Source organism: Lepisosteus oculatus, chromosome 9, assembly GCF_040954835.1.
Source record: "Lepisosteus oculatus isolate fLepOcu1 chromosome 9, fLepOcu1.hap2, whole genome shotgun sequence".
NCBI lineage: Eukaryota > Metazoa > Chordata > Actinopteri > Semionotiformes > Lepisosteidae > Lepisosteus > Lepisosteus oculatus.
This window is the reverse complement of record NC_090704.1, coordinates 19967019-19991082: the sequence shown is the minus strand read 5'-3', so window position 1 is coordinate 19991082 and position 24064 is coordinate 19967019. Positions and strand designations below refer to the sequence as shown.

Here is a 24064-nt window from a genome sequence, read left to right as displayed (position 1 = left end):
GATCTATGCGTTTTGACCTGGGGAGTGTCCCATATGAGAGGAGAAATAAACAATACAAACAACGAAAGGGTGCCGCGTCAAGTACCGCTTTTTACGGATGAGTGGTGGGAAAAGTAAAACCGTGACTTAGTCTCAGGTAAACTGTTTTGTTTGCCACAGAGAGACAGCAACGTTTATTTCGTTGAGGGGCGAATTTCAGCTGGGAGGCACAGTACCCGGGGTGACTGCGGTATGCATAAAATTTAAAAGCAGCAGGTAAGAGCTTTCAGACCTGTCTCACTTCTCTGCAGTTTTTGTCAGCGATGGAAAATGGTTAGTCCGTGGGCGTCTGTTTTGCTTAGATTTTTCATGAAGTAAACGTGTAAGTGTGTTAAAGTTCACGTATTTAACAAGCAAGCACGTTGCCTGTTACACTGACTCATTTTCTGGCTGAAATATCTTCTGTATTGTAACCGATGTAAACGTTAATTGAAGACACTATTGTAGATTAATACTGCGGCTACTAAATACCCGAAGCACCAGAACGAACAACATAACAGCACGGCATCTGCTTTCACGGCTAAGACTAGTCGGTCAGTCACAACAGTTTCAAAGTCTGGATTTAAAGTGGTTAGTCTTTCGACTGGAGGGTCTTGCGAATGTGGGATTGCTACAGGCAGGGGTGTCCCATCCTGGTCCTGGAGGGCGAGTTTATCTGCAGTTTCTCGTTTCACCTCGGCTAATAACGATATAAACCAATTGAATCCTAGCTTAATGGCACCAGTATAACATAGTCATTGATCACTTCGTTTTACTGCTTTAAAGAGACGATTAAAACCTGCAGACACCGGTTATCCAGAACAGGACTTGCCATTTAACTTGCTGGTTAAGACCAATGTGTGTGATTAGTAAGTTTTTAATTAATTATATATTGACAAATCACGCAAATGAAAGTTAAAAATAAAAAATCTTTATTGTAGTACTTGGTTGTCCGCAGCTCTTCTCACTTTCCAAGGATAGCTAATCCTACTATTGTATATATCATTTCTTATTGTTACTTGGTACAAACTGTTTTATATTCATTATTATGACTTTTTGGAAATATTTTGGTACTTGTCAATGGCTAAAGTAAAAGTGTTAAGATTTTTTTCCCGTGAACTGTACAAAATGTGGAGAGAAATAGAGAAGCAAATACACTGTCAGGTTGTGAAAATGCAATACGATGAGCATCCATGATCAGTAATACCGCTAGTAACGTGGATGAGAGGAGGATTGCCAGTTTTAATGGTGATCTGTGGGCAAGTTCTCAGGTGGATCCAGGTGAATAAACTGGACTGTGGCAGACCACTCCCTAAACTCCTCTTGTGCTCAGTTTCAGACAATGAGTATGCCGGTGAATCTCAGGAATGCCCCTCTTCATTTTGTGGAAGGTGCATACTCTAAAATACAACAGCAGAGGATTCCCAGGTAATTTTGTCATTCTAGGTTTGGTTGGATAATCATTGAACTTTCTTCTGAGATATGAAAAAATCACATTAGCTGTCTGTAAATGTTACAAATGAAAGAAGGCTGGCAGTCTGCAGCACTTCGTTTCTTTAAGATCTGCTTGTTATTTCTATTCAGATGTAGCCTATTTTCAAATCCTACTAATTTATTAGAAGGATTTGCAATGGAGAAAACATTATTGAAAAGCCAACTGCCCCTTTGAGTCCATGGTGCCTAGAAAGCCTTTGTGTGATGTGGTGGTTGGAAAATATAAATGGCACTTTTGACACTGTTTCCTCTCTCCTCTTTCCAGGCCATCAGAGAACATGCTGAACCCATTCAGCTTTCCCAAAACCAGAACTGCTCTCTGGGACCCTTCACTGTGTGGAGAAGTCACCAGTTTGCACCTATCTTATTACAGGTGTGCCATTTGCACTTGTCATCCTGAGGTCAGGTGTAAAATGCAAAAGTAGTTGAGCATATGTCAAATAGTAAATGTGACTTACCATATCATCAGCTGTGCACCCCTTGAACTCTTTTGCAACACTATAGCTTTTCAGAGCTGTTCAGAAGCATGTGTATAAGGAAAGCTTGCCATGCTTTTAGGGTTTGGGACATGTTGTGCTGATGTGCATCTGTCTTGTTAACCTGTCCTGTCCTTAGTCTTTTCAGAAGGTGCTTTGTATTGCAGGATCTTTTTTATCATGTTATTTTGTCCTAATTTAACTGTTCCCAATAATAACAGCAGCATTGCTCTTGCCCTAAATGAATGGCCAGGACCTGGTGATGCACAGAGTTAAGTGTTGAAGTGCTTACTGCAAAAGCTCATGCCCCTGGCTTATGGATATGCCTTTAGACCTCGGGGAGGGACTGTGGAAGATCTGGGCATCCTCATTATAAGATACCTCTTCTCTGTAGCAAGACACTATGTGAGAAACAGTTAGATTAGATCACTTTATTAGCCATATACAATTTCTTGCATTAGGAATTTGTCTTTTCGCATACCCCAGCTTGCTCTCCATGAGACACACAGGCACACTGCCAGGGAGAGAGAAGCTTGGGGTAAGAGCACAGGGTCAGCCATTTATACGGTGCCCCTGGAGCAGCTGGGGTTAAGGGTTGCTCAGGGGCCCAACGAGTAAGATTCCTCCGCTGGCAACCTTCCAGTCACAGGTGCAGATCCTTAGCCACAGTGGCACTGTGTTTAACAGTATTAGGGTGTAATAATATGCTGTGTGAGTAGATTAGTTATATCTTCCAAAGGTCAGTTTTATTTATTCTTTAAAGGCTAGGTCTGCTCACTGCTTGTGGTGTTTCATCAAGTCCAAGTTGATTGACTCTATCGTTGTGATCCAGGAATCCAAGACTGCTGGTTGTGGAGAAAGCACTTCGGCTGGCCCATCGCCATGCTAGACAGAGTGATGGATCTTTCTTCTGCTTCCTTCTGGGTTCCATGATGGTCGATGATGGTGAGGGCTTTAGGCAGGTGTCCTTGGTGTAAAGCTAGTGGGAGACAAAATTTTTGAGGACATGCATATGTCAGTCTGCAGACACATTCCTTACGTTATCTGGCATGTTCTGCTCAGTATTTGATAGTATTTGGTTTCTTCTGTTTTCTTATGGAATGTGGGTGAGGGCTTTGCAATGAAAATGAAGTTTACATTCACAAAAGCATGTGAATTGAATATCTTGTCATGTGGTTATACTGTGTATCAAGTAGACTCCTGGATCACAGGACTTTCTCACTGGAAAGCAATATATTCCATAAGTTAGAGGCCACAATTTTTTCTCAAGAGTTCTCCCTTTTGTTTCAGCATCGTGATCTGTTTTGTAAATGAGTTAGAAGCATGGAGTTAGAAAACGTACGGTTAGGATTGTGGTTAATCAGTAGACTATGAAACAGAAAAAAAAGCTTTGCATAGAATGCCTTTTGCCTTTTTATAGTTGTATAATATTCCTAGATATTATAATTTTTAATGTAAAAACTAAAATACTGTTTTTTAGATTTTTCCAACACTGCATATTTGAGCTTGTTAGTTCTGTGTGCTATTTCAGATGAGGAAGGGATCACACTCACCCTGGACCGGTTTGACCCTGGCCGCCAGCTGCAGGGCTCACCTGGGAAAGTGCCCACTGCTTTGTTGCCTGGTGATTTCGTGGTGCCCTGCACAATCAGTACCCAGGGCCCAGCCTTGCCTGACACCGTTGTGCATTCTGCTGAAGACTTCAACATTGCTTTCAAGGTGATTACTAAAACCTATAAGAGCTCACAGGTGTGAAGGAGCTCTTGAGTTTGATTCATCTTGCTTTCTTGCTTATTACATTTTGACTTGAAATATTTCTGGGTTTATCTTTAATGATTTAATTTATTGGAACCACCATGAGTTAAAAAAACAAACAAGATTCTGTTTCAGTATTAAATTCACCTCCTTTCTTCCAAGGTTTATCATATTGTTGAGGTTAAAATTGGGCTAATGGTTACCCCCTGTCCTTCAGGTCTTTGGATACTTCAATCAAAATCTTTTTTTATATCATTCCCCAAAAAGCTTTTTTACCCTGTTTAAGTATGTCCCTTTGAGACAATTTGAATGTTATAAAGTAGCAGTGACAGGCCCTACAAAATAGTGTGTGAAGTAGTGCTCACTTTTTTCTGCTTGGGATTTGTGACAAAGTTCCAAATAAATGCTTTGAGCCTTCGCACAAAGTCTCCAGTGTTTACTCCTGGGATTAGTGAACACCTGTGAGCCCTGCCCTCTGCACTTAGATGCTTCACTCCTGGTTGTGAGGTCTTTTGTGCCCAATGCCAGGGACACCTGTGGGAGGTTTGCTTACCTCTGTGGCCGTTACAGCAGCCTGTCAGTAGCAGATGGTGGGATGACTGAGTGATGATTCTGGTTGATGCAAGTGGGGGCTTTTGAGGTTCAGAAACTTTGATTATTAAAGCTCCTGTATTGTAGGTTGTTTTATCTTAAAATATGGCTGTTTTGAATATGCTATTATACACTGTTTTAGCAATCTCAACAACACCATACTTGGGTATTTTTTTAATGGGTAATATAACATTAACCAGTGTTCAAAATTAGCCTGTATTTCCAAGTATGAAAGAGATCATATCAATGACAAAACCGTGGTAATTTGAGACTTTAATAATACTTTCTAAATATATCCTGGAGGCATCAGTGTGACAGCTTTTATTCTTATTTTGTAAATGATATTTCGGAGTGTTGCACATTACTTCTGAGTTTTTCTTCCACAAGACATCCCTTAAACCAAATCTGCCTTTGACAGTTCTGTTTTTAACTGGGAAATATCAAAGCTTTGCTAATTACCCTCAAGGCTAGAGCTGCTTTTAAGCATGACAGTTGCTGAGAGTTTTGCCACGTCTTTCGCACGGTTTGCTGGTGACATTAATCTCTAACTTTGAGTTAGTTTAACTCATTTGTCTTGTAGTTTACTGGTTTATACAGTGCCTTGCAAAACATTCACCCTCCTGCAAATTTTCCACATTTTGTTACCAAGTTTGCACTTTCCCACAGGATGTTCTGTAAGACTCTTCTGTGTGATAAATTTAAAAACATGCTGATAGCATGTATATTTAGTTTTTTATAAAAATAAGATTGAGTTGAATAAGCATTCAACCATTTTGCTATTGCAACCATAAATTCAGCTGCAAAAGAACAGTTGGAAAGAAAACATGTATTGGTTCTTTTTTTGTGTATAACTGAAGTGGATTAACTTCACTCCAGTAAATGGATCTGTAAGTGTTCTCAATTATATATTGAATTTTAAGCCACAACTTGTATGACATTAGCCATGAAGATCAAGGAGCTTCTGAAACAAATTTTGAACAAAGTTTTAACCCAGACACTACCTAAATCAGATTTCCCTTCCAGATTGAACAGCCAGGGAAAATGAAAAGTGGTGTTAATGATGTTACTGTGAAGCCAGCGGTGATTCTGCATAGTTCTGTGTCTGGGATGTAATTCAGTGTTCATACATTGTTTCATTCCCAACAAATAGCTGTATTTTATGAACAAGAAAGAAGCATTAGTTTAAAAGGTTCTCATCTTAATATCTAGTGAGATACACGGCAGAGAATGTTAAGTCAGATGAGACTTTTGCCAGATCTGCTTCCACCAAGTACATACCTGAGTGGTTGGAGTATTTCGGTGCCTGAGGAAAAATATTCATAATCTTCCCCATGTGAAATTATAAAATGATGCATAAACATTTTATGTTATTCAAAACCTGAATGCTCTAACCGTCTATAATGTAATTGTTCTGTGTTGAATGTGTTCTGTTCTCTGGCTTGTCTGTTGGTTTTCTGTTATGTTGTATCGGGCCTCAGAAAATAAGGTAACTCGATACCTTTATTACTGATAGACTGTAATACTTAGTTTTACTTTTGTTTACTCTTGTATGACAGATGCTTCAGCATTGGTGCAGCAGTAGAGAACCCCTGGACCCCTCCAAGCTCCTGACAATGAGAGCGCACCTGGTTTGTGCAGAGAACATGGATAGTCTGTGTTTCAGGCTTCACTGGGCAGCGGTCACTGTTGCTAACACTCTGGACGCCACTCCCATCAGACCTGTACCAATTATTCCTACAGCCCTGGCCAGGAATCTCACCAGCCCCATGGGCCTCACTCAGGTTCAGAGCACCTGCAAATTTGGGTAAGATGCTTTTGCCATTTTTCTTTCTACACATTTAATGAGAACTCCAATGTTAAACAAATGTGAGTGGTACGAATCCGTAGTACAGAATATTATGGTAGGTGTGTGTTCAAGAAAATTTCTGTAATACCTCTTAGCCAATAATGATAATTGTTCCTCTCAATGTAGCCTTTTTCTTCACAAGGAGTGCCAGCTGCCAGTACAAGAGAGCATCATGTCCATGAACCCACTAAAACACTTGTGTGCAAACATCAGCTTAATGCTGGAAACTGAGGACAGTTTCATAAATTAAGTCAATGGTATTCCATATTTGTTATTTCAAATTTGGGTCCTATGTTCTTGATTGTTTATTATTGTACAGCTGCATTTAACTTTGTGGGAGCAAATAAAATAGGAGTAGCTAATTGGGACAGTACACTTACAGTGATTTTAATTGGGAGCTCTGAAATCTGTGAGCCGTGAAAACTGTGAGAACTGAATTTTGCTAATGGCAGTGAGGCATTAGAGAGGTTTTGGAACATCCATTTGTTATAGCCTTCAAAAATATTGTAGTTTGGTGAAGTTAATGATTAATCTGTTCTGTACTTCCACTTTTAAAGCTTTTGTTGAATTTAATATATTTAAGAGATTCATCATAATGTTCTTTGAATTACTTAATGACTTGTTTTTTCACTGATGTTCTGCTGTTGACTTTAAAGAGAGTTTTATCCTTTCATGTAGGTCTATGTTTCCCTACTGTAAATCCTGCCACATGTTGTACACAATATTTCTGATCCATAAGTAGAAGTAACAAAGTTGTCACTTTATCTTGTTGAATTTGTTTGCAGGTTTCTGACCATGGACCAAACACGTAAACTGCTCCTGTTACTAGAGTCTGATCCCAAAGCATACACTTTGCCGCTGGTAGGCATGTAAGTGTGCCTGTGATCTACTTCTACTTATAATAAAGCTATAGCATTTCCTACAGTTCTTGTTTTGCTGTAGGTAATGAGGTTAATTTCACAGTTAGAAATAAACAGAAGAAAAATGTTTTATCTGTGTGCACTCCTGAGAATCTCCAGAGTCAAAATCTTTTCTCAACATTTCTTAGCCTCTGCTTTTTTTCTTTTGCTTTTCACACCCCAATGCAGTCCTGCACTAAACGTCTTTACTTGGAGTAGCTGTAAGGCCAGTTACACAGTCTTTGTATAGTAAATGTAGTTTTGAACTACATGTTGCTATGTTTTTGATTATGTAATGGACAATTTTCTAACAGCTTTGATAAAAGGACTGATTCCAAGGACCAGCTCTGGTCTTTCCTGGTTAGATCTTTGCTTGTTTGTTCTTGACTTCAAACAGTGTGTGGTTTGCTTTAAAAATAATTTTCGGTTATCTGAATATTTGAAAGCTGTAAGTAAGGGGTGATTACTACATTTTTCACAATTTACTGTTGCATTTAAAATACAATAGTGTTGGTGTCTAAATGTCTACGTTTTCACAAACCTTCCAAAACCTTTTTTGGTTTGTGCTGCAGATAAGTTCAAGTCACCATTTACATGGTTTAATTCCTTTAATTTTACATTTTCTTTAATTGCTTTAGGTAGAGTTGTTGGTATGAGAAAGTGAGTCTGTGCCATGTGTTTTTATGTAGATGGTTGAGTGGAGTGACAAACGTTCAGAGTCCCCAGGTCTGGGTGTGTTGCCTGAGATACCTCTTCAGTTCCTCACTGCATGACAGGTGAGCAGACTGCAGTATCAAGAAAGTGGCTTCTGTTAAGGGCTTAGTTCCCCTGTGAAAAGTAAAACATTCTGCATTCTCTGGCAAGTCTTCAAATAGTCAAGATGAAAACTGAACCAGTTGCAGACAGTTATCAAAGTTTGTTTATAATACCGGCTTAAACACAAAATTAGTACAAGAACGAATGCTGACATTTTACTATCTTTTGTTAATCTCAGATACAGATCAGAATAAATTTATCTGGATAACCTAATACGCTTAACATAAATAGCTTAAATTAATATAGTAAAATAGGGGGACAAATTGTCTGCTTGGAGAACTTTAAATGTACTTGGACTAACACCTCTGCAATATACTACAATTATGTGCTATTTCTGAGTTTATTATGCTTATCCTTACTGCAGATATCCTTATTAATGTGCTTCCTATTTCATGTAGAAAATGCTTAATGTGGCTATTGTAGTAAAATGTTAGTAATCACTGGTGAGAAAAACACTCTTCTCAAGATTGTAACTCAAAATCACTAATGAATTTCATTGCATTGAACCATGTTATTACTTTCTATAACTGAGACTGTATACCTTACAGGGTTTCTTGTATATTGTATGTTATTAAATACCAGTTAAGATGTAGGAAGTGTTAAATTGGATATTAACGTTCTTCATCTGACCTCCATTACTTGTAGCATGGTGCATGCCATCACAAGTTCTTTAGGCCGTCCTGATTTCAAGCAATCATATTAATTGCTTGATTGGTTTTCATTTGCATTCAGCAGTCACATGTTTCAGTATCAAGAAATTCACTGTATCTCTAACTACACGCATGATGTGGCTTGCATCTCAAACAGATCTCAGAGCTGTGCTTCTGAGTTTAGCAAAATGTAAGAATGTAAGAGACTGCAAATAAAGTGAGGTAATCTGATTCATCGTTGGCTATTTTAATAGCTACAGTATGTGAACTACATAGAGGGAGCCTTGTCTTAGATACTCCCAGCTTTTTATGTAAAGAAGAGTTTTATGTTCTTGTTTCTTTTGAGTGACAGTCTGGGATAACCTAATCTATAGGTATCTGATAACTGTTCTGGTACTGTTCTATTTAGTGCCATTCTATGCTTATGTAAGTTACAGGATTTTAAAATGTGTATTTTATTCTGCATATCTTGCTGGAAGCCAATGCAGGGATGTCAACACAAAGTATATACTCTTTGCTTGGCTTTAGTGTGGTTTGTTTCTTATGAGAAATTTAATTTTTTTTAGGGTCAACAACAATGATTCTCTTATACTGTTTTTGGAATTTAATCTGGACAACATCTTAGAGATAAGAAAATTAGGCCAAACACAATTTGTGTTTTAATTTCTCTCAGCTGTGCATTTCTCCCTTTAAAATTATTTTAAGAAACAAAAAATAATTCAAATTTTTAAAGTACAGGGATCTTTTGCTAACTATAGCTTTACCTACTGTTAAATCTTCCTGTATATTGCTTCATCAAGCATGATATGGAGTTTTGTGTATCTGTTTGTAATTTTAATTCATATGCATCCATGTTGAGTGAACAGTCTGTGTGCATCCTACCCATTGGATGTTGTCCAGTTGCTGTTTATTCACCTCTTAAGACAATAACTCTGCCCATGAACATGGCCTTTATGTTTTAACTTGCTTTGTGGTTGAAAACTGGTGAACAGGTGAAGAAGTGTCATGTCCTTAGGAAATAAGTGGTTGATATCATTATGTGAAACCTTATGCTTCAGTTGGGAAGTTAATGTTAGTCCACCGTTAGAACAGTATTGCCTGTGGTATTGTTACAGAATTATTTTGTTAGCAGGGTATTTGGGATGTACAAAATATTTTTGTTGTGTGTAGAATACAAATACCACTATTGATTTCTAATAGTGGGGCTATGAAAGCTGTGGTTCCTCCAATCTCTGTTTTCCAAAAGGCCATATATTAACCAGCTGCATGGTTTTCAAGAACATTAGCTCCACAGTTGGCAAGGGATCCCTATATTTGTTTCAGGTATATTGTTTTAGCCATTCAGTCCAGTGAGGCATTAAGGCCACTATTACTCTGTTACAGAGTGATGTCTGAGGGGGGAGGCTTTCTGGTGGTTCTATATACATCGACTCACCGGTACCCAGAGTTCTACCAGTGCCACCAGTACAATGGCCAGAAGGAGCTGAACTTCCAGCTGCTCAAAAGCACAGAGTTTGTCAACCTTTACAAGGTATGCTCCTCGGTTTACTAACAACTAATCTTATTCTTTAGGCAAAACCTCTTCTGTTCTCTCCTTGTCTGCATTCCTTTCCTTCCTTACAGTTATTTTGCTACACTTCAGGGGTTTGTGTTGACCGTTATATTATACAGTTATATAAATATAGTTTTCTCACTCCCTCAATGCAATAATGAACTGGTTATGAGTTCTGCAATGCAAAACATTTTGCTCAGGTGAATTATATTATGGCTTTAAACTGAAAACAATTAGAAGATAAAGGTTTGCAAGTTAGAGAGAATTCCAGCCATGTTCTAGCACCCAAAGAAGGTAGCTAATTTACTTAAGGATCTCTGGTCATTCCTTTAATTTCAGAAATAAATGAGATGCATAAAGAATGGATTCCAGAGCAGCAATATTTTTTTTTATTTTTTTTACTTAATTGCAATTAACTGAATGCAGTGTACTAACTAGGGATGATTCTGTGGTGAATACACATCTCTGTACTAAGGTAGTACTGTAGGTAAATACAAGCTGCAACAAACTTTACTACTGAAATCGGTGTCCAACTCTGATTGCAACAAACTTGAAGCAATGGATACTGCCTTCTTAATTTTTTTTTTATTTATTCTATAGTACTAAATGGAACACTGGAATTACATGGGAAAGGTTTGTTGGTGTTCGCAGCTTATTGTTACTCTTGAGTGTGTTCACTCTTGAGTGTCACTTGAATCTTTTCTATTTATTGTGATTCCATACTAGTGGTTCTTAGAGGATACAAGGAAAATTAAGGAATGGGGGTACGGTGGGCAAAAATGGAAGAACATATTAGAGAAAACACCCATATTGGGGTCTTCTCAGAAATATTTTTATGACCAGAATGCTGTCCCTTTTCTTTCCTGTTGGCCAATAATAAGATTCGAAATAGCTTATGTTTTCGAGATGGAACAAGTAGTTCATCCCAGTCCACAGCAAGGTTGTGGAGGACTGCACATGACAATGATGCTGCTTGCTGTTACTGGACTGGCACATGGACCAAATGAGAGCAAACCAAAATGCTTTTTGAAAATTCTCTTTCAGAGATGAAAGGCTCTTTCATTGTGGGTTCTTGCTTTTTTGTGACTGTTATATAACAACTCTGTATGATGTGTGTAGGGATGCCAAGCCTTTCAACTTTGTGAACAGCACAGTAAGAGGTACTCTCTGTACATTCGTGGTATTGCCACCACAACGAAGAAAAAGGTAAAAAAAAATGGGAGTGAGGGGTCCATGATTGCAGTTGAGGTGCCAGTAGCTTAATATTCCTTTAGTACGGCTATATTCATGTGACGCAACTCATAACACATTGGTAATTTGTTCTTCTCTTATGCATTAGTATGTCTAAATCATTTATCACTGAAAATTAAAACCACCGTGAACCAAATTCATGACCATAGCAGCTGTACTCTTTTTGTGGAAGTTGATTAGAATATCATATAGTTAGTTTATATATCTGGAGAATTTTCAAATACATCTTTTTTTAAAAAAAACATTAGATTATTAGGAGCATTCTGCAGTGTATATACACAGACTGCAGAGTATATTGTAATGTTAACATTTAGTTACTGGTCCAAATAATTCAAATATTCTAAATGAGAGCTCCATTTAGTACTTCCTTGGTAGCACAAATATGCCTAATCCTTAGCACCACACCAGAATGGGATCAGCTGGTCTCCTGCTTTATTTCACAGGTTTTTCCATTGCAATTGAACACAGAGCTGAGGATGATCCTGAGATAGTACCGTAGTAGGTAGTCCTCATGATATGCTATGCTGCTCTGTATTAAATCTGTTCATTGCAATTGACTAGGTCTTTAATAAACAACTTGGTTGAACATTTATTTAGCCATTTACTTTTCATTGTCTAAACGTTGAAAAGTTTTTCCCCAATATACTTTTTCAGTTCTGCCTTTCATTTATTTTACTAACTGTGTTCAGTAATGTGTAATGCAATATTGGCCAGTAATGACAAATGCAAAATCAAAAGCTGCGTTTTGTAGTGGATCTGACATGTTGAATAATGGCTGTAGTTGTGTTTTTATGTTTTATATGTAAAGAAGCACACACCCCTGGCCTTCATTTGTGATGCTTTCTTTCTTCTCTCTCTTTAAAGGATGTGGAGCCATCTGAGGGACGCCCATTACAGTTTGAGCTTAGTGCTGAGAGCCAGAACAAAGAGAGAGAATTCTTTAAGGAGGTGGCATCTCAGGTTTCTTTTCCCAGGTAGGGTGGGTTGGCTGTGAAGCTAGTTCACGGTATTGCAGTTTGACCATGATGGACCTTCCATAGAAGCATTCTCTAACCATGACTTTAAATGGCAACAGGTCTGAAGTGGAGTGAAAACATTTAGGAATGGAACTGTACCTTGTTTGCAGCCTTTTGACCTATTACAGTAACCAGATGGGCAGATATTAAGTGCTATCTCCTGATTTAGGGTGTGTCACCGGCCAAATGACCAGGTTTGGCTTAAAAGAAAACAAACTCCCACAAAGCTGTCTTCAAATGCAACCAAAACTGGATTTATTGCCATCAAAATAGGGATAACCAAAAAAAACCCACAGGAGTACTCTCCACACCTTTCCTCCAAGTGACCCTCTTCCATACTGAGCACTCCCAGTCCCTTTTATAGCCCTTCCTCTTCTAAGGACCATCCTCTTAAAGGGGCTCGCTCCCATTTTCTTAACAGAGATGGGCAGTTTGCTCAAAATAAAGTATTTAACCATCCAAAAAAAACTTTATACATTTTAACAGAGTCGTGCAACCGTGATATATTCGCTTAAACAAAACACCTAACCTTACATCGGTTATTTATAGATGGCTCACCAGTAACCTTTCCCTTTAAGATCATTTGTGTGATACTACAAACAGGAAAGGTTACTGGTGGCCATTTTGATCAACATAAAACAATACAATACTCCAAATGGGGAAAACACTGCAGTGCTTTTAGGGAAACAACAAAAAGGGTAAGTATCATTCACACTTCATTCGTATCACATACACTCTCTCAAACATACCAGAAGGGTAGGGGGAAGAATTAGAGTATTTCACATTCAGAAAGAAAAAAATAACAAGCACACTGTCACAGGGGGATTCAATAATTCTACCATAACTATAAAGAGAAGTTAATTGTCTCAGTTGAGACTGTAACACTTCCCTGGCCTCCATGTGCTCCTCTGTTAGCTCCAGTACAAGTTCTCCGAAGATGAAGCTTTCTACCAGTGACCATGACTCTGGGGTGGAGGATGAAGATCTGTCTCCCAGACCCTCGCCCAGCCCCCATCCTGTCAGCCAGCAGGTGAGGAGAGAATGTTTCCAAAATACCTCCAGGACAAACACTTGCCTCTCTGAGATGCAGGACATGCTCCGATGTCCTCTGTACTTCTGTTGATTTGATCTGCCTAGTAAACACAGCTAGACCTGTGGTCTATATTGTTCAGATCACATAGTTAAGTAAGATTTGATAGGGATGAATAGTTGATCTCTCCATTTAGCTTAACATTTTTAACATTTTTCTTTAAGCATTTTAGAAGCCAGTTCAAAATCAAACCAAAGATGGATGAATGTTTATCATTTAACTAAATACTTAAAACTGATGTTTATGAATGTTCTTTTTAGATGATATGTAGTTACTGGTAGAGTACATCACTCTGCAGAGTAGCACTGCAGTAATGTTGGGGGAAAAGTATTTATAAAAATTAGCTGAAGAAGCGTACTTCCCTTTTTACTGTTCATAAGCCTTGTTATTCAAATTTAGTTTGCTGCATCAAACTGTATTCTGTTGAATGGTTAAGTTCATTGTGATCTGGAATTAATTCAGAATGTTTTTGACAGCTGCATCGGATTCACCCATCAGTGCCGGAGCTCTCCCTTGTATTAGATGGTAATTTTACTGACGCTAAGAAGGTTATGCCAGAGGCTTCTACAGCTAAAACTCCAAATTCAGATCTCCACCATCTGGTGAAAGGTGGTGCACTTCCACCACTCCAGAGTGTTCACCCTGCTGCAAAACTGTCCAGTCAGGGATCCAACACAAGTCCTGCTCCTGTCAGTAGGCTGGTCACCCCCATGATTCTCCCGTCCAAGGGTTGCAAAGGGCGATTGAGCCCTGCACAAAACCCATCTGTGGCCTGGAAAGACAGCCCCCCAACTCGAAAGAGCTCAAAATCTTCAGCTTCATCATTGTCTTCTGCATCCTCATCTTCCTCAGCCTCTACTCCCAAGAGTGGACCATCGCCTAACACTTCTGTTCACCAGCCCAAGGCACGCTCTCCAGTTTCCACCATGAAGGGCCCTTCACCTGTAGGCAGAGTGGGACAGCCCGGTCCCCAAAGACCACCCTCTCCCTCCTGTACCCTTAGCTACCGTGGTGGGACGCACAGTACTAACTTCCCCAGCCAAACCCCACTCCGCTCAGCCAGCTTCCCATTTTCTGGTCCAAACACTGCTAGCACCTGCAGTTGTCATCATCCGCATGGTCACATAACCTGTTGTCACTCAAATGCCTGGCAGGGCATGTCCAGTGCTGCACCTGGTAGTCCGGGCACCTGCTGCCCCTCTGATGTGTCCCCTCGCGACTGTGGTATCTCTTCCTTCCCACAAGGCAATGGCTGCCAATCCTGTGGCCATTGCGGGCTCATCTGTGTGACGAGCAGTCCCACTGACCACCTGTCGCATGGAAAGTGTTCTCCAGTACGGGATGCCAGTGTTCCTGTGTTGCCATCTACTCAGACAGCCAGTCCATGTAAAGGACAGTGCTGCCTACGACAGCAAAGCTGTGTGGCTCTGCTGCCCTCCTACCCTGCTGAGGACAGTGCTGTGGGACTGTTACCTGCTGATGCCTACAAAATCCTTCTGGAGCAGGATCGGCAGCTAAAGTTACTACAGGCACAGGTCAGTATTGCCTAAGAATGTGATATAGGCATCAGTGTGCTTTCTTTTTTTATAGTACTTAAAACAATTGTATATTCTGATGCAAACACCTGCCTTTCCCAGCCTTTGCCATATGGTGTTTCAGCTCTCATCCTGAAATCCCCTATTGACTGGATGTTGAATTAATACTTGATGAAATACAATTTTTGTTTTCAGCCTCCAGAATTATAAACAAGTTGCTCATAAAAAACTTCCATGTGTTTTGCAGAGGTATTCACTATCTTTCAGTGTTTGATTTACAAGTGATTTGACTTTTTTGAAAGTGAATATTTTTAATCCAAACTTGAATGCTGACTACTATGAAAACTGACTGCTATGGGTATAAAGTTTATGCCAACATCTATAACATTTATAACCTTGTTGTTATAGGAAGTCTTAATAAATACTGTAAACAGGCACCGTCCTTCGGATGAGACGTAAAACCGAGGTCCTGATTCTCTGTGGTCATTAAAAATCCCAGGGTGTTTCTCGACAAGAGTAGCGGTGTTACCCCGGTGTCCTTGCCAAATTTCCCATTGGTCTTTACCAATCATGGCCTCCTAATAATCCCCATCTATGAATTGGCTTCATTACTCTGCTCTCCTCCCCACTGATAGCTGATGTGTGGTGAGCGTTCTGGCCATCATCCAGGTGGATGCTGCACATTGGTGGTGGTGGAGGGGAGTCCCCATAACCTGTAAAGCGCTTTGAGTGGAGTGTCCAGAAACGCGCTATATAAGTGTAAGCTATTATTGTTGTTGTTGTTGTTATTAATTAGTTTAATCTTAAATTTACACACTTTAAATAAAGGTTTAAGACTAGCAACATCACAGTGGTTTGCATTGCTGCCTCACAGACCTGTGGTGTTATCTGCAGTTCATATATTCTCCTCATGTTCATGTGGGTTTCCTCTGGGTGCTCTGGTTTTCTCTCACAGTTCAGAGATATACTTGTAGGTTAATTGGCTTCTGGGAAAATAGCCCTGGTATGAGTGTGTGTCTATGTGCCCTACAATGGAGTGGCTTACCAACCAGGGTGTACCCTGCCTTGTGCCCATTGCTTGCCAGGATAGGCTTTGGCTCCCCTGTGATCCCGTATAAAGTGGTTAGAAAATGGATGAACTAACATCACTCAATTGTTATGACGTGAACATTTAGGCCGCATTTTTCCTTGATTTTATTTTTTTCTTTTCCCTTGTCCTGCTGTGTATCTCCATCGGGGCAGGTTGAGTTTTTTTGTTTTGGTCACGCGTTCCTTGTCTTCCAGATTGGATTTTCCCTAACAGGGTTCAGTCTGGATGCTGCTGTCCCAAGCTGTCTTTCTTTTTCCCCAGGCTGGACCCCAATAAATAGGGATAGTCAAGCCTGGGTGCTGCTGTTCCAAATGGTGCCTTTTCTTTTCCCTGGCTGTACCCTGCTAAATAGTGACAGTCCATGCCAGACACTGCTGTGCAAGTTGTCTATTTTCCTTTTTTTTTCTGTTTGCTAACATCACACCGGTGTCGCTGTGGCTCCTCCCACTCCCACATTGTTGAACTGTCTTCAAAAGTTATCCAGTAGAGTAGAGTAATCTCTCTTTGTGAAACAGCCCCCAGAGGTTTATTTGTGCAGCATAGAATGCTGTTAGTAACCTAGGGTGACTTATTCATTGCACAAGGTAACAAATATTATATTGATTTCTGTAGGCATTGAATATGTTGAGCTTGAACATATTTGTCTGTTGTACCCTTCTGTATTATTTGTAACTTTTATCAAGTGAAGGTGGGATAGGCATGATAGTTTTCTATCATAAATGGCTGAAACTTTCACATTTCTTTCTTGTCTATTTAATTTCAAAGATTGTAAAGACATTCTTTATTCTGTTATCCAACAGTGGCAGTTGGCCTTTGTATTCAGTGTATTTTCTCTTCATCTCAGATTCAGAGGCTGCTAGAGGCTCAGAACAGTCCATCTGGCTCTTCCACTGTGCCCTGCAGGCGCACACCTCCGGAGCAGGCAGAGACGCAGCTGCAGTTTTTGGCCACTGAAACCCAAACAGCCCCTGGGGTGCAGATGAGAAAGAGTGTCAGCATCGCTGTGAGCACAGGTACCAGATAGTCCCTGACCTGAAGTCTTCGGAGCAGTTTAAATGCAGACAGAAATTAATAGCTGCTAAATGGAGCTGTTTCCAGAAAAGGTTTTTGTTTACTGTTTTGGTAAAGATGGTTATTGTTAACACTATTTGAATCCAGTGTAATTACATAAAGGTACCCCATTCATTCATTCTTCTCAGTTGAGCATTTTTAGCTATGTAAAAAGCAATAATATTGCAGAAGTGAATAGGAGATAATAAGGTTGGTCACAAACAAAAGACAGCCATCCTGTCCATCTAGCCCATTTAGTAGTTAGTAGTTAATACATCTTTTCTAGCTGTCTTTTTTGAAAGAAACCAGGATATCAACATCAACCACATGGCTTGTGTCTTTCTCCCGCAACTCTATATAAAGAATCACTCCTGTTCTTGGTTTTAAATGCCTCTCCACGTAGTTTCCACTTGAACTTCACTGTTCATTCTGACTTTCTTTGTCTTTGAGGATTTTTGAGTGTTGGGTGAGGGTGTTGGGTCCCCTTGTAATCTTTTCCATTCAAGACGATTCCATTCTTTTCCATTCGACCGATCATGACAGCCCTAAAATATCCCTGAATTGCCTGTAGTGGTGAGATGGTAATTGCCTCCAGTGACCTGGGTCTCCTGTTAGTTGGTTTTAACTCCCTCGTATTTTGTTTTACATTTTATATATATATAGTTTTTTACTAACCCCCTGTTCTACATTAAACAACAGCTGCTAGTTTTTTTTTGTGAAGGGAGTTAAATGTGATCTGTGACCTGAGCTTCGTCAGCCTGGTGCGTTCATGCAGTATTCCAGAAGCCCTGCCTTGCCATTTCAGGTGCCAGTTTGTTCTGGAGCCCGACTGCAGAGCAACAGGAGGAGCAGCAGTCCGAGTGGCAGGCCCCTGACAAAGCAGCCCTCTCAGTGTCCGGGGAAAGGGGCAGTGAAGCTTTTCCACCTAACGCTGTGAACAACCCCAGCTTTTCAGAGACTGCAGTGCAGGAGGAGGCTCTGGAGTCGAAAATACAGGGGTGGGTCTCTTGTTCTGTAGATTTCTAGCTTCTGGAAGTTCTGTATGGTTTTCAGAAGCTTGCAGTACCCATTGAGGGATCAGTGTGTCTCTCATATATCTCCAGATTGAAAACAAATTTTCAGTCAGGTCTTAGTCTAAAATGAATGCATTCAAACCTTTCCAGTGATTCTGTAATTAAGATTAGTCATGACACTGTTTAAAGGGAAACTGCAACACTTTTTATATTTCGGGTTAGAAATTATCAGCATTTATGAGTGCATTTCAAAGCACAATAAAAGTAAAGTGCACACATTAACTTGTTAAACCTCCAACTTACATTAAAAAATAGACTAAAGTTACACGCCGGTATGTGCAGTGTCATATTGTGCGATTCAGACCAAACTTCTGTCGACGTGAAGCAGTCTTATTACATCGTAAACAAGCAGGCTTGTGAACACATCTCTTTTGATCTAATATTGGTCTTGACTTTGAGACAGTTTTGCTGACAAATGCTACTTGTTAACTTTGCATGCATGTCAAGTTGAAAAATTTCTGAAGTGAAATGTCTGCTATGTAACCTGTACTTAATAGCTTGTACATTGCATTACATTAGACATTATAGTGAGCAGGAAAGGGCCGCATCACATTCCAATCCGCACAAACTCTCCAGCCAGGGATTTGTGACAACATGGCGACTTACAGTACTTTCAAAAAGTTCACAGTTTTGTTGCTTAATTTTAAATTTGTAAAAAGTTGTTATCCTATTATTGAATTTCTTTTGTTACTGAGATTTAATAACTGGTCTGAAAAGCTGGGACTACAGATCCCCTTTAAAAAAGTGATTCAAAGTGGCCCAAGACTGAGGTGAGTTAAACACGCACTAGGGTTGAGAGATTTTCAAAGGTTGTGCTTCACACTGTTGTGCAGCTCTCCATGTGGTGTTGGACCCCTGGCATTATTTCAAAACTCAGTGCTGACTGAGTGTGCCAGCGTGAGTTTCCAGTCTCAGCCAGCAGAGGGGGCCAGCAAACTCCTTCAGGAAAGTCCTCCTGAAGACAACTGCCAGCTGCAGGATGAACAGAAGTTTTATAAAGACTTGCTGGTAAACCCTTTTTTTACATCTAGCAAGAAAAGCTTGAATGTTGCAATAGTTGTGCTGATGAAAATTGTCCTGAGGCCCTAAAAAGTCCATGAGAGGACTGTGTTTGTAGTATGTAGTTTTTGTATTTAACTACATATTGAAAAACATACAAAAGTATGTCTGAATTACAAATGTTTTGTGTACATCATATAGACCTTCACAGTAGCAGTAATTGATTATCTGGTTTCATCCAAACCTTATTTGCTAGATTTGTTTTTGCTACTTTTAAGGTTCTAAAGAAATATTGATACAGAAATGATTTTGTGTAGGAGTAGCCTTTTATAATTATTGTGAAGAAGGCTCTACGGTTGAAACGTTGTGTTCTCTTTCTTCTTTTTTTCAGCATGGAATAAACCTATTACTTGTTCTTTTATAATTATTGTAGATTGTGGTGCAAAAGAGACTCCATAAATGTTAAAGCATTTTGGTGCCTGTCCACTGCAGATCTGTAAATCTCTACTCCTGCTATTCAGACGTGTATTATGTGAGGTCAACTTGATATTCAATAAGTGTCCACAAAAGTGACTATATATCACAGAAGTAGACAGGCTTCAGGAAATCAGACACTTCATGTTTTAGGCATGCCATAAATGTTTAAGAAAATATGGTAGAGGCTGTTCAGTCCATCTAACCTGCTTGGTTGTTTCAGGGATCTCATCCAGCTGTTTCTTGAAAAGGGGTATTTAATAACATGGGAGACTTGTTTATTCCATTCTCCCACAGCCCTTTGGATAAAAAAGTGCCACTTGTTCTTGGTTTTAAATGCATTTCCATGTAGTTCACACTTGTGCCTCAGATTTGAAAGAGATTTGCTGGGTTTACTTTGTTGTTGCTGCCTTTGAGGGTTTTGAATACTTGTATCAAGTCCTCTTGTAATCCTCTCTGTAGAAGACTTACAGGCTAAAAGAACTGAACCTTTTTAGTGTAGGCATTTTCATCCAGTAAAAAAAGTTTTCTTTCTCAGGTCTGCTGATCTGCTTTCCCTTGATGTATGATCTGTATAAGATAAACTACAAGTTACAGTATATCAGCCTTGAGATGCTAAAAATGTAAGCAATGGGCAGTGTCATTCCTCCTGGTAATGTCCTCCTGTTCTTTACCAAGGGCCAGGTGAACAGCCGCCTTCAGACCTCCATCTGTGAGGAAGAGGAGGAGCAGGATAAATGGGGGAACCTCCAGCAGACACCGGGAATTTCCCCAGAGAGACATCCCCCACAGTGCTCTCCTCTACCTCAGAAAAACAGCAAGAAGAACACTTCTGGGACCAGGCAGGCTTCTGACCAGGATCACATCCTTAGTGCAACTCTCAGACAGCTTCAGCAGTTTGGGGTGACGGTAGATCTGGACTCTGTCCGAGGCAAGGTGACCAAGACCAACGTGGAGAGAGCCAGGTAATCTTCTTTGATCTGCATTCTCTCTAATATGTCATGTCACTTGGCTTTCACAGCTGCTGCATGCTGCTCTTCCTTAGTCTTTCAGCACATAAGTCAATTTGCATTTGTATTCTTTATTCATTTTGTATTCAATTTGTATTGAACTCTGTGCCATATTTTATATGTCTTATGTAAAGAATTGTTGTTTTTGTGCTTCAGACCCAGTCAGGAAATGGAAGCAGAAAAATAGATTAACAAAACTGTTTACTTTCAAGTATGTCCCAGCAGACCTTTTGACTGTAAGAGGGATGTATTTCAGTGCTCTGCATGAACACCAGTCTGTGTAAATGCACATAATAAGTGTAAGAGTATGAAGATGTTTTGTTTATGATGAGTGTCAACAAAAATAGTAGCTCTTTATCAGCATCAGCTTGTTTATTTGATTATTGGCTATAGAGGATTGTGGAGGTCTGTGACCTGTTTAGTAGTTTTGATCTAACCATTCCTTGAGGTTAAGAGTGTTTACTAAACGCACGAGTCAGGAAAAGGTCTCCATGTCTTAATACTTATTGTGTTTAGCACTGGCATTTATTGTAGCAAAATCCAGATCCTTTGACTTGTCCTTCTCTTGATTTCTCAGCACATTAGCCTGTATTAACGCTGGGGCAGTCATCCCCAGACTCAGCTACATGTCCTTTGGAAATGTGGGAGCTAGTGACTTTGGTTCCAGTGGTGCAGACTTGAGCCTGGAGGCCAATGCCATTGCTCTGAAATACCTAAGTGACTCCCAGCTGTCCCAGCTCTCAGAGAGGCGGAAGGCAACTTCCAGGGATCCCGTCACAACCAGTGCACTTCTTCCGCCTGGCCCCATGGAGAGGAGCATGTTGGGGCTAAGTGTGATGTCACCCAGCAATATGTCCTTTGCCACGAGGAAGTATATGAAGAGGTATGGACTGATTGAGGCAGATGACAGTAGTGAAGAGGAGGAGGATGGGAAGTCTGTCCTGCTGGAGACTCAGCCTATGACAGGACAGCTGGGCTTCAGAAGTGAGAATCTGGAGAGCAGGACTGACACACAGCACCAGATCAGTACCTCAGGATCATACTGTGGATGGGGAGGAAAAGGGGGACCTGCTTTGAAGGACATTACCAATGATGCTTCGTCCCCCAAGCCTCCAAACCACGACTCTCAGAGCCAGTTGCTAAGGGACCTCCGACCTAAAATGAACCTCTTGGTTACCCAGTGCTCCAGGAACTCTGAGGAGAATGGTGTTCAGCTCTTCCCTGAGAAACTGCAACCAACTTCAACTGAACTTATTGGACACAACACACAGGAATCTGTGGGGAACTTCTTGGATATGAACAGATTACGGCAGCTCCCCAAACTCTTCTGAAAGACAAATCGGTTAGAAAAAATTAACTTTGATCTATAAAAATTAAAATATGCAGCTGTTTACAACTAATGCAAATGGTGTTTACAGTTGTCTTCACATAGTATTCTGTACAACTCATGGTCCTCATTTCTGAGACTTTTTGCACAATGAAATTGGATTACTGTTTTCATTGGGATGTAGCTTACATATCCTAGAAAAAGAAAGTGTCATCTCCATCAGTTCTTTTTGACAGTTTGAGACTAGAAGGGTTTTGAGTTTCATGTTTGAGCAGATTTGTTCATTCTTGCTTCAGCTTTCTGGTGTGGCCTTACAGTACTTTAATATTTTTTTAAAACGAAGTACCTCAGTCAATGTACCAACAAAAATGTGATAATACCTTTTGATGCAAGTACCAACACATAAAATTATCAGCCTGTATGTCCAGGTTGTAAGTGCTCATGATTTTAATTTCAACTTGATATCCTGGATTTAAAAAACAGGACTTTGGTGTTCCCATTAAATTGCCAGTTAATTAATGTAAACATTTTATGTGCTCCTTAGGAAATTCATGTCGTTGCAGCATCTCTGTACAATAGATGTTTGACCTTCACTGTTTATAAATGTGCCATTTAATCTATTTGCAAATGGTATATCTGCTGAGTTCACTTAAGATATCCGTTTCTAACTTATGCAAAAGTTTTGTGTGAATCTATGCTCTTAAATTTCAGGAAGTGGAATATATCATGTGAGCTTTCACAAGTTTTATAATGCCTGTTCAAATTCAAATGTCTTCAAAATTCTATTGTGTGTGTTGGCGTTCAGGGTCTTGTTTATTTGGGTGTTTGTGAGTCTTGCGTGTTTCTTCTGTCCTCTGGAGCAGTGTGAGCCAGACTCCCTGTATGCTGTTCCATCCTACCTGCTGCCTTTTGTAGAACAAAAGACGAATGAAACACCACTGTCCTTGGATATTCCACCACTGGAGTTCATTCTAGCTGAGCTGTAATACATTGAATGCTAAATTGATGATTTGCTTGAACTCGTGTCATTGTTCTTAAAACTACAACTTTATTTTACCTGACCTTTTATAGCTTGTAGTTTGAGTGGGGCATAAAGGCAAATTAGCAAATTGTTTCAAATAAGGATTAATTTGAGCACTTGAGATCTCAGCTGGAACAAAATGTAGGGGTAACAGGCATTGCCAAGACAAAGAGTAGCAATCTCTGCTCTGTACTTTCTGAAAACTACCTCCTTTTAGCTTTCAAAGTAATTGTTGATGCTAACTGTTCTGATGCAGGAATGTAGTTGGAAAAAAGATGGATGCATCATTTGACACACTCCAGTAGGTGGACATCTTAACAGGATTAGATTTTACGTCCAGCAGTAGAATATGTAGCTCTGGAGTATTGTTCTTACAGATCACACAGACATAGCTATCTTGTTTTAAGGAACTGTTAATTTTACAGATTACTGCAATATTCCTCCGGTGGAACATTGTTTTCATAATGCAATAGATGCTTGCATATGCATTGTTATGGTACCTTTAAGAAGATAGCTGGCCTTGAGATAGTACATAATGTTAGGTTGGTTGAAAGCACTCAGAGATGGATGGTGCAATAATTCCAGTCTTTTCCTACCCCTGTTCCAGTCTTTCCTCTCAATCAAGGTGCTGTGACCAAAATCAGTGTTATTTTCTATATATAATTATTTAATATTTCAGGAATGAATTTAAAGTCACCTGCGATGCTTTTTGTTACAAATTGTATATAATTTGTTTTTGTACTTTTTTTAATAAAGACTTGTTTGATTTATCTACAATTTGTTTGATTCATTTAACTATCTGTTCTAGTGTAACTTAGTGCCAGACCAAGTTTAAAGTTATTTACAGACACAAGTTGCACAATATATGGAGCAGACATGATAGTTTGATACCAGTGATTTTTCCTGTGTGCAAGCAGCTATTTACCCAAATTAAAAACAAATATTAGAAATGTCTTTGCTTTTCATTTTAAATTGTATCCAAAGCTGTCTTTGTCAATTAAACCAAAATAAACTCCAGCTATGTACTAAAA

The 24064-nt window shown here is 39.6% G+C and overlaps 1 protein-coding gene across 1 annotated transcript; it reads left to right on the top strand.

The window, feature by feature from the left end:
• stil (STIL centriolar assembly protein) lies at positions 1-23803 on the top strand. The gene is made up of 17 exons (XM_006634991.3): positions 1-255; positions 1352-1446; positions 1778-1885; positions 2821-2933; positions 3520-3707; positions 5891-6138; positions 6966-7049; positions 7769-7855; positions 9929-10076; positions 12213-12322; positions 13280-13394; positions 13931-14989; positions 16924-17092; positions 17935-18127; positions 19036-19210; positions 20354-20640; positions 21263-23803. Exons 2-17 carry the CDS (start codon positions 1361-1363, stop codon positions 22014-22016), a joined length of 3924 nt encoding a protein of 1307 aa, XP_006635054.3. The 5' UTR covers positions 1-255; positions 1352-1360; the 3' UTR covers positions 22017-23803.
• The last annotated feature ends 261 nt before the right edge of the window (positions 23804-24064 follow it).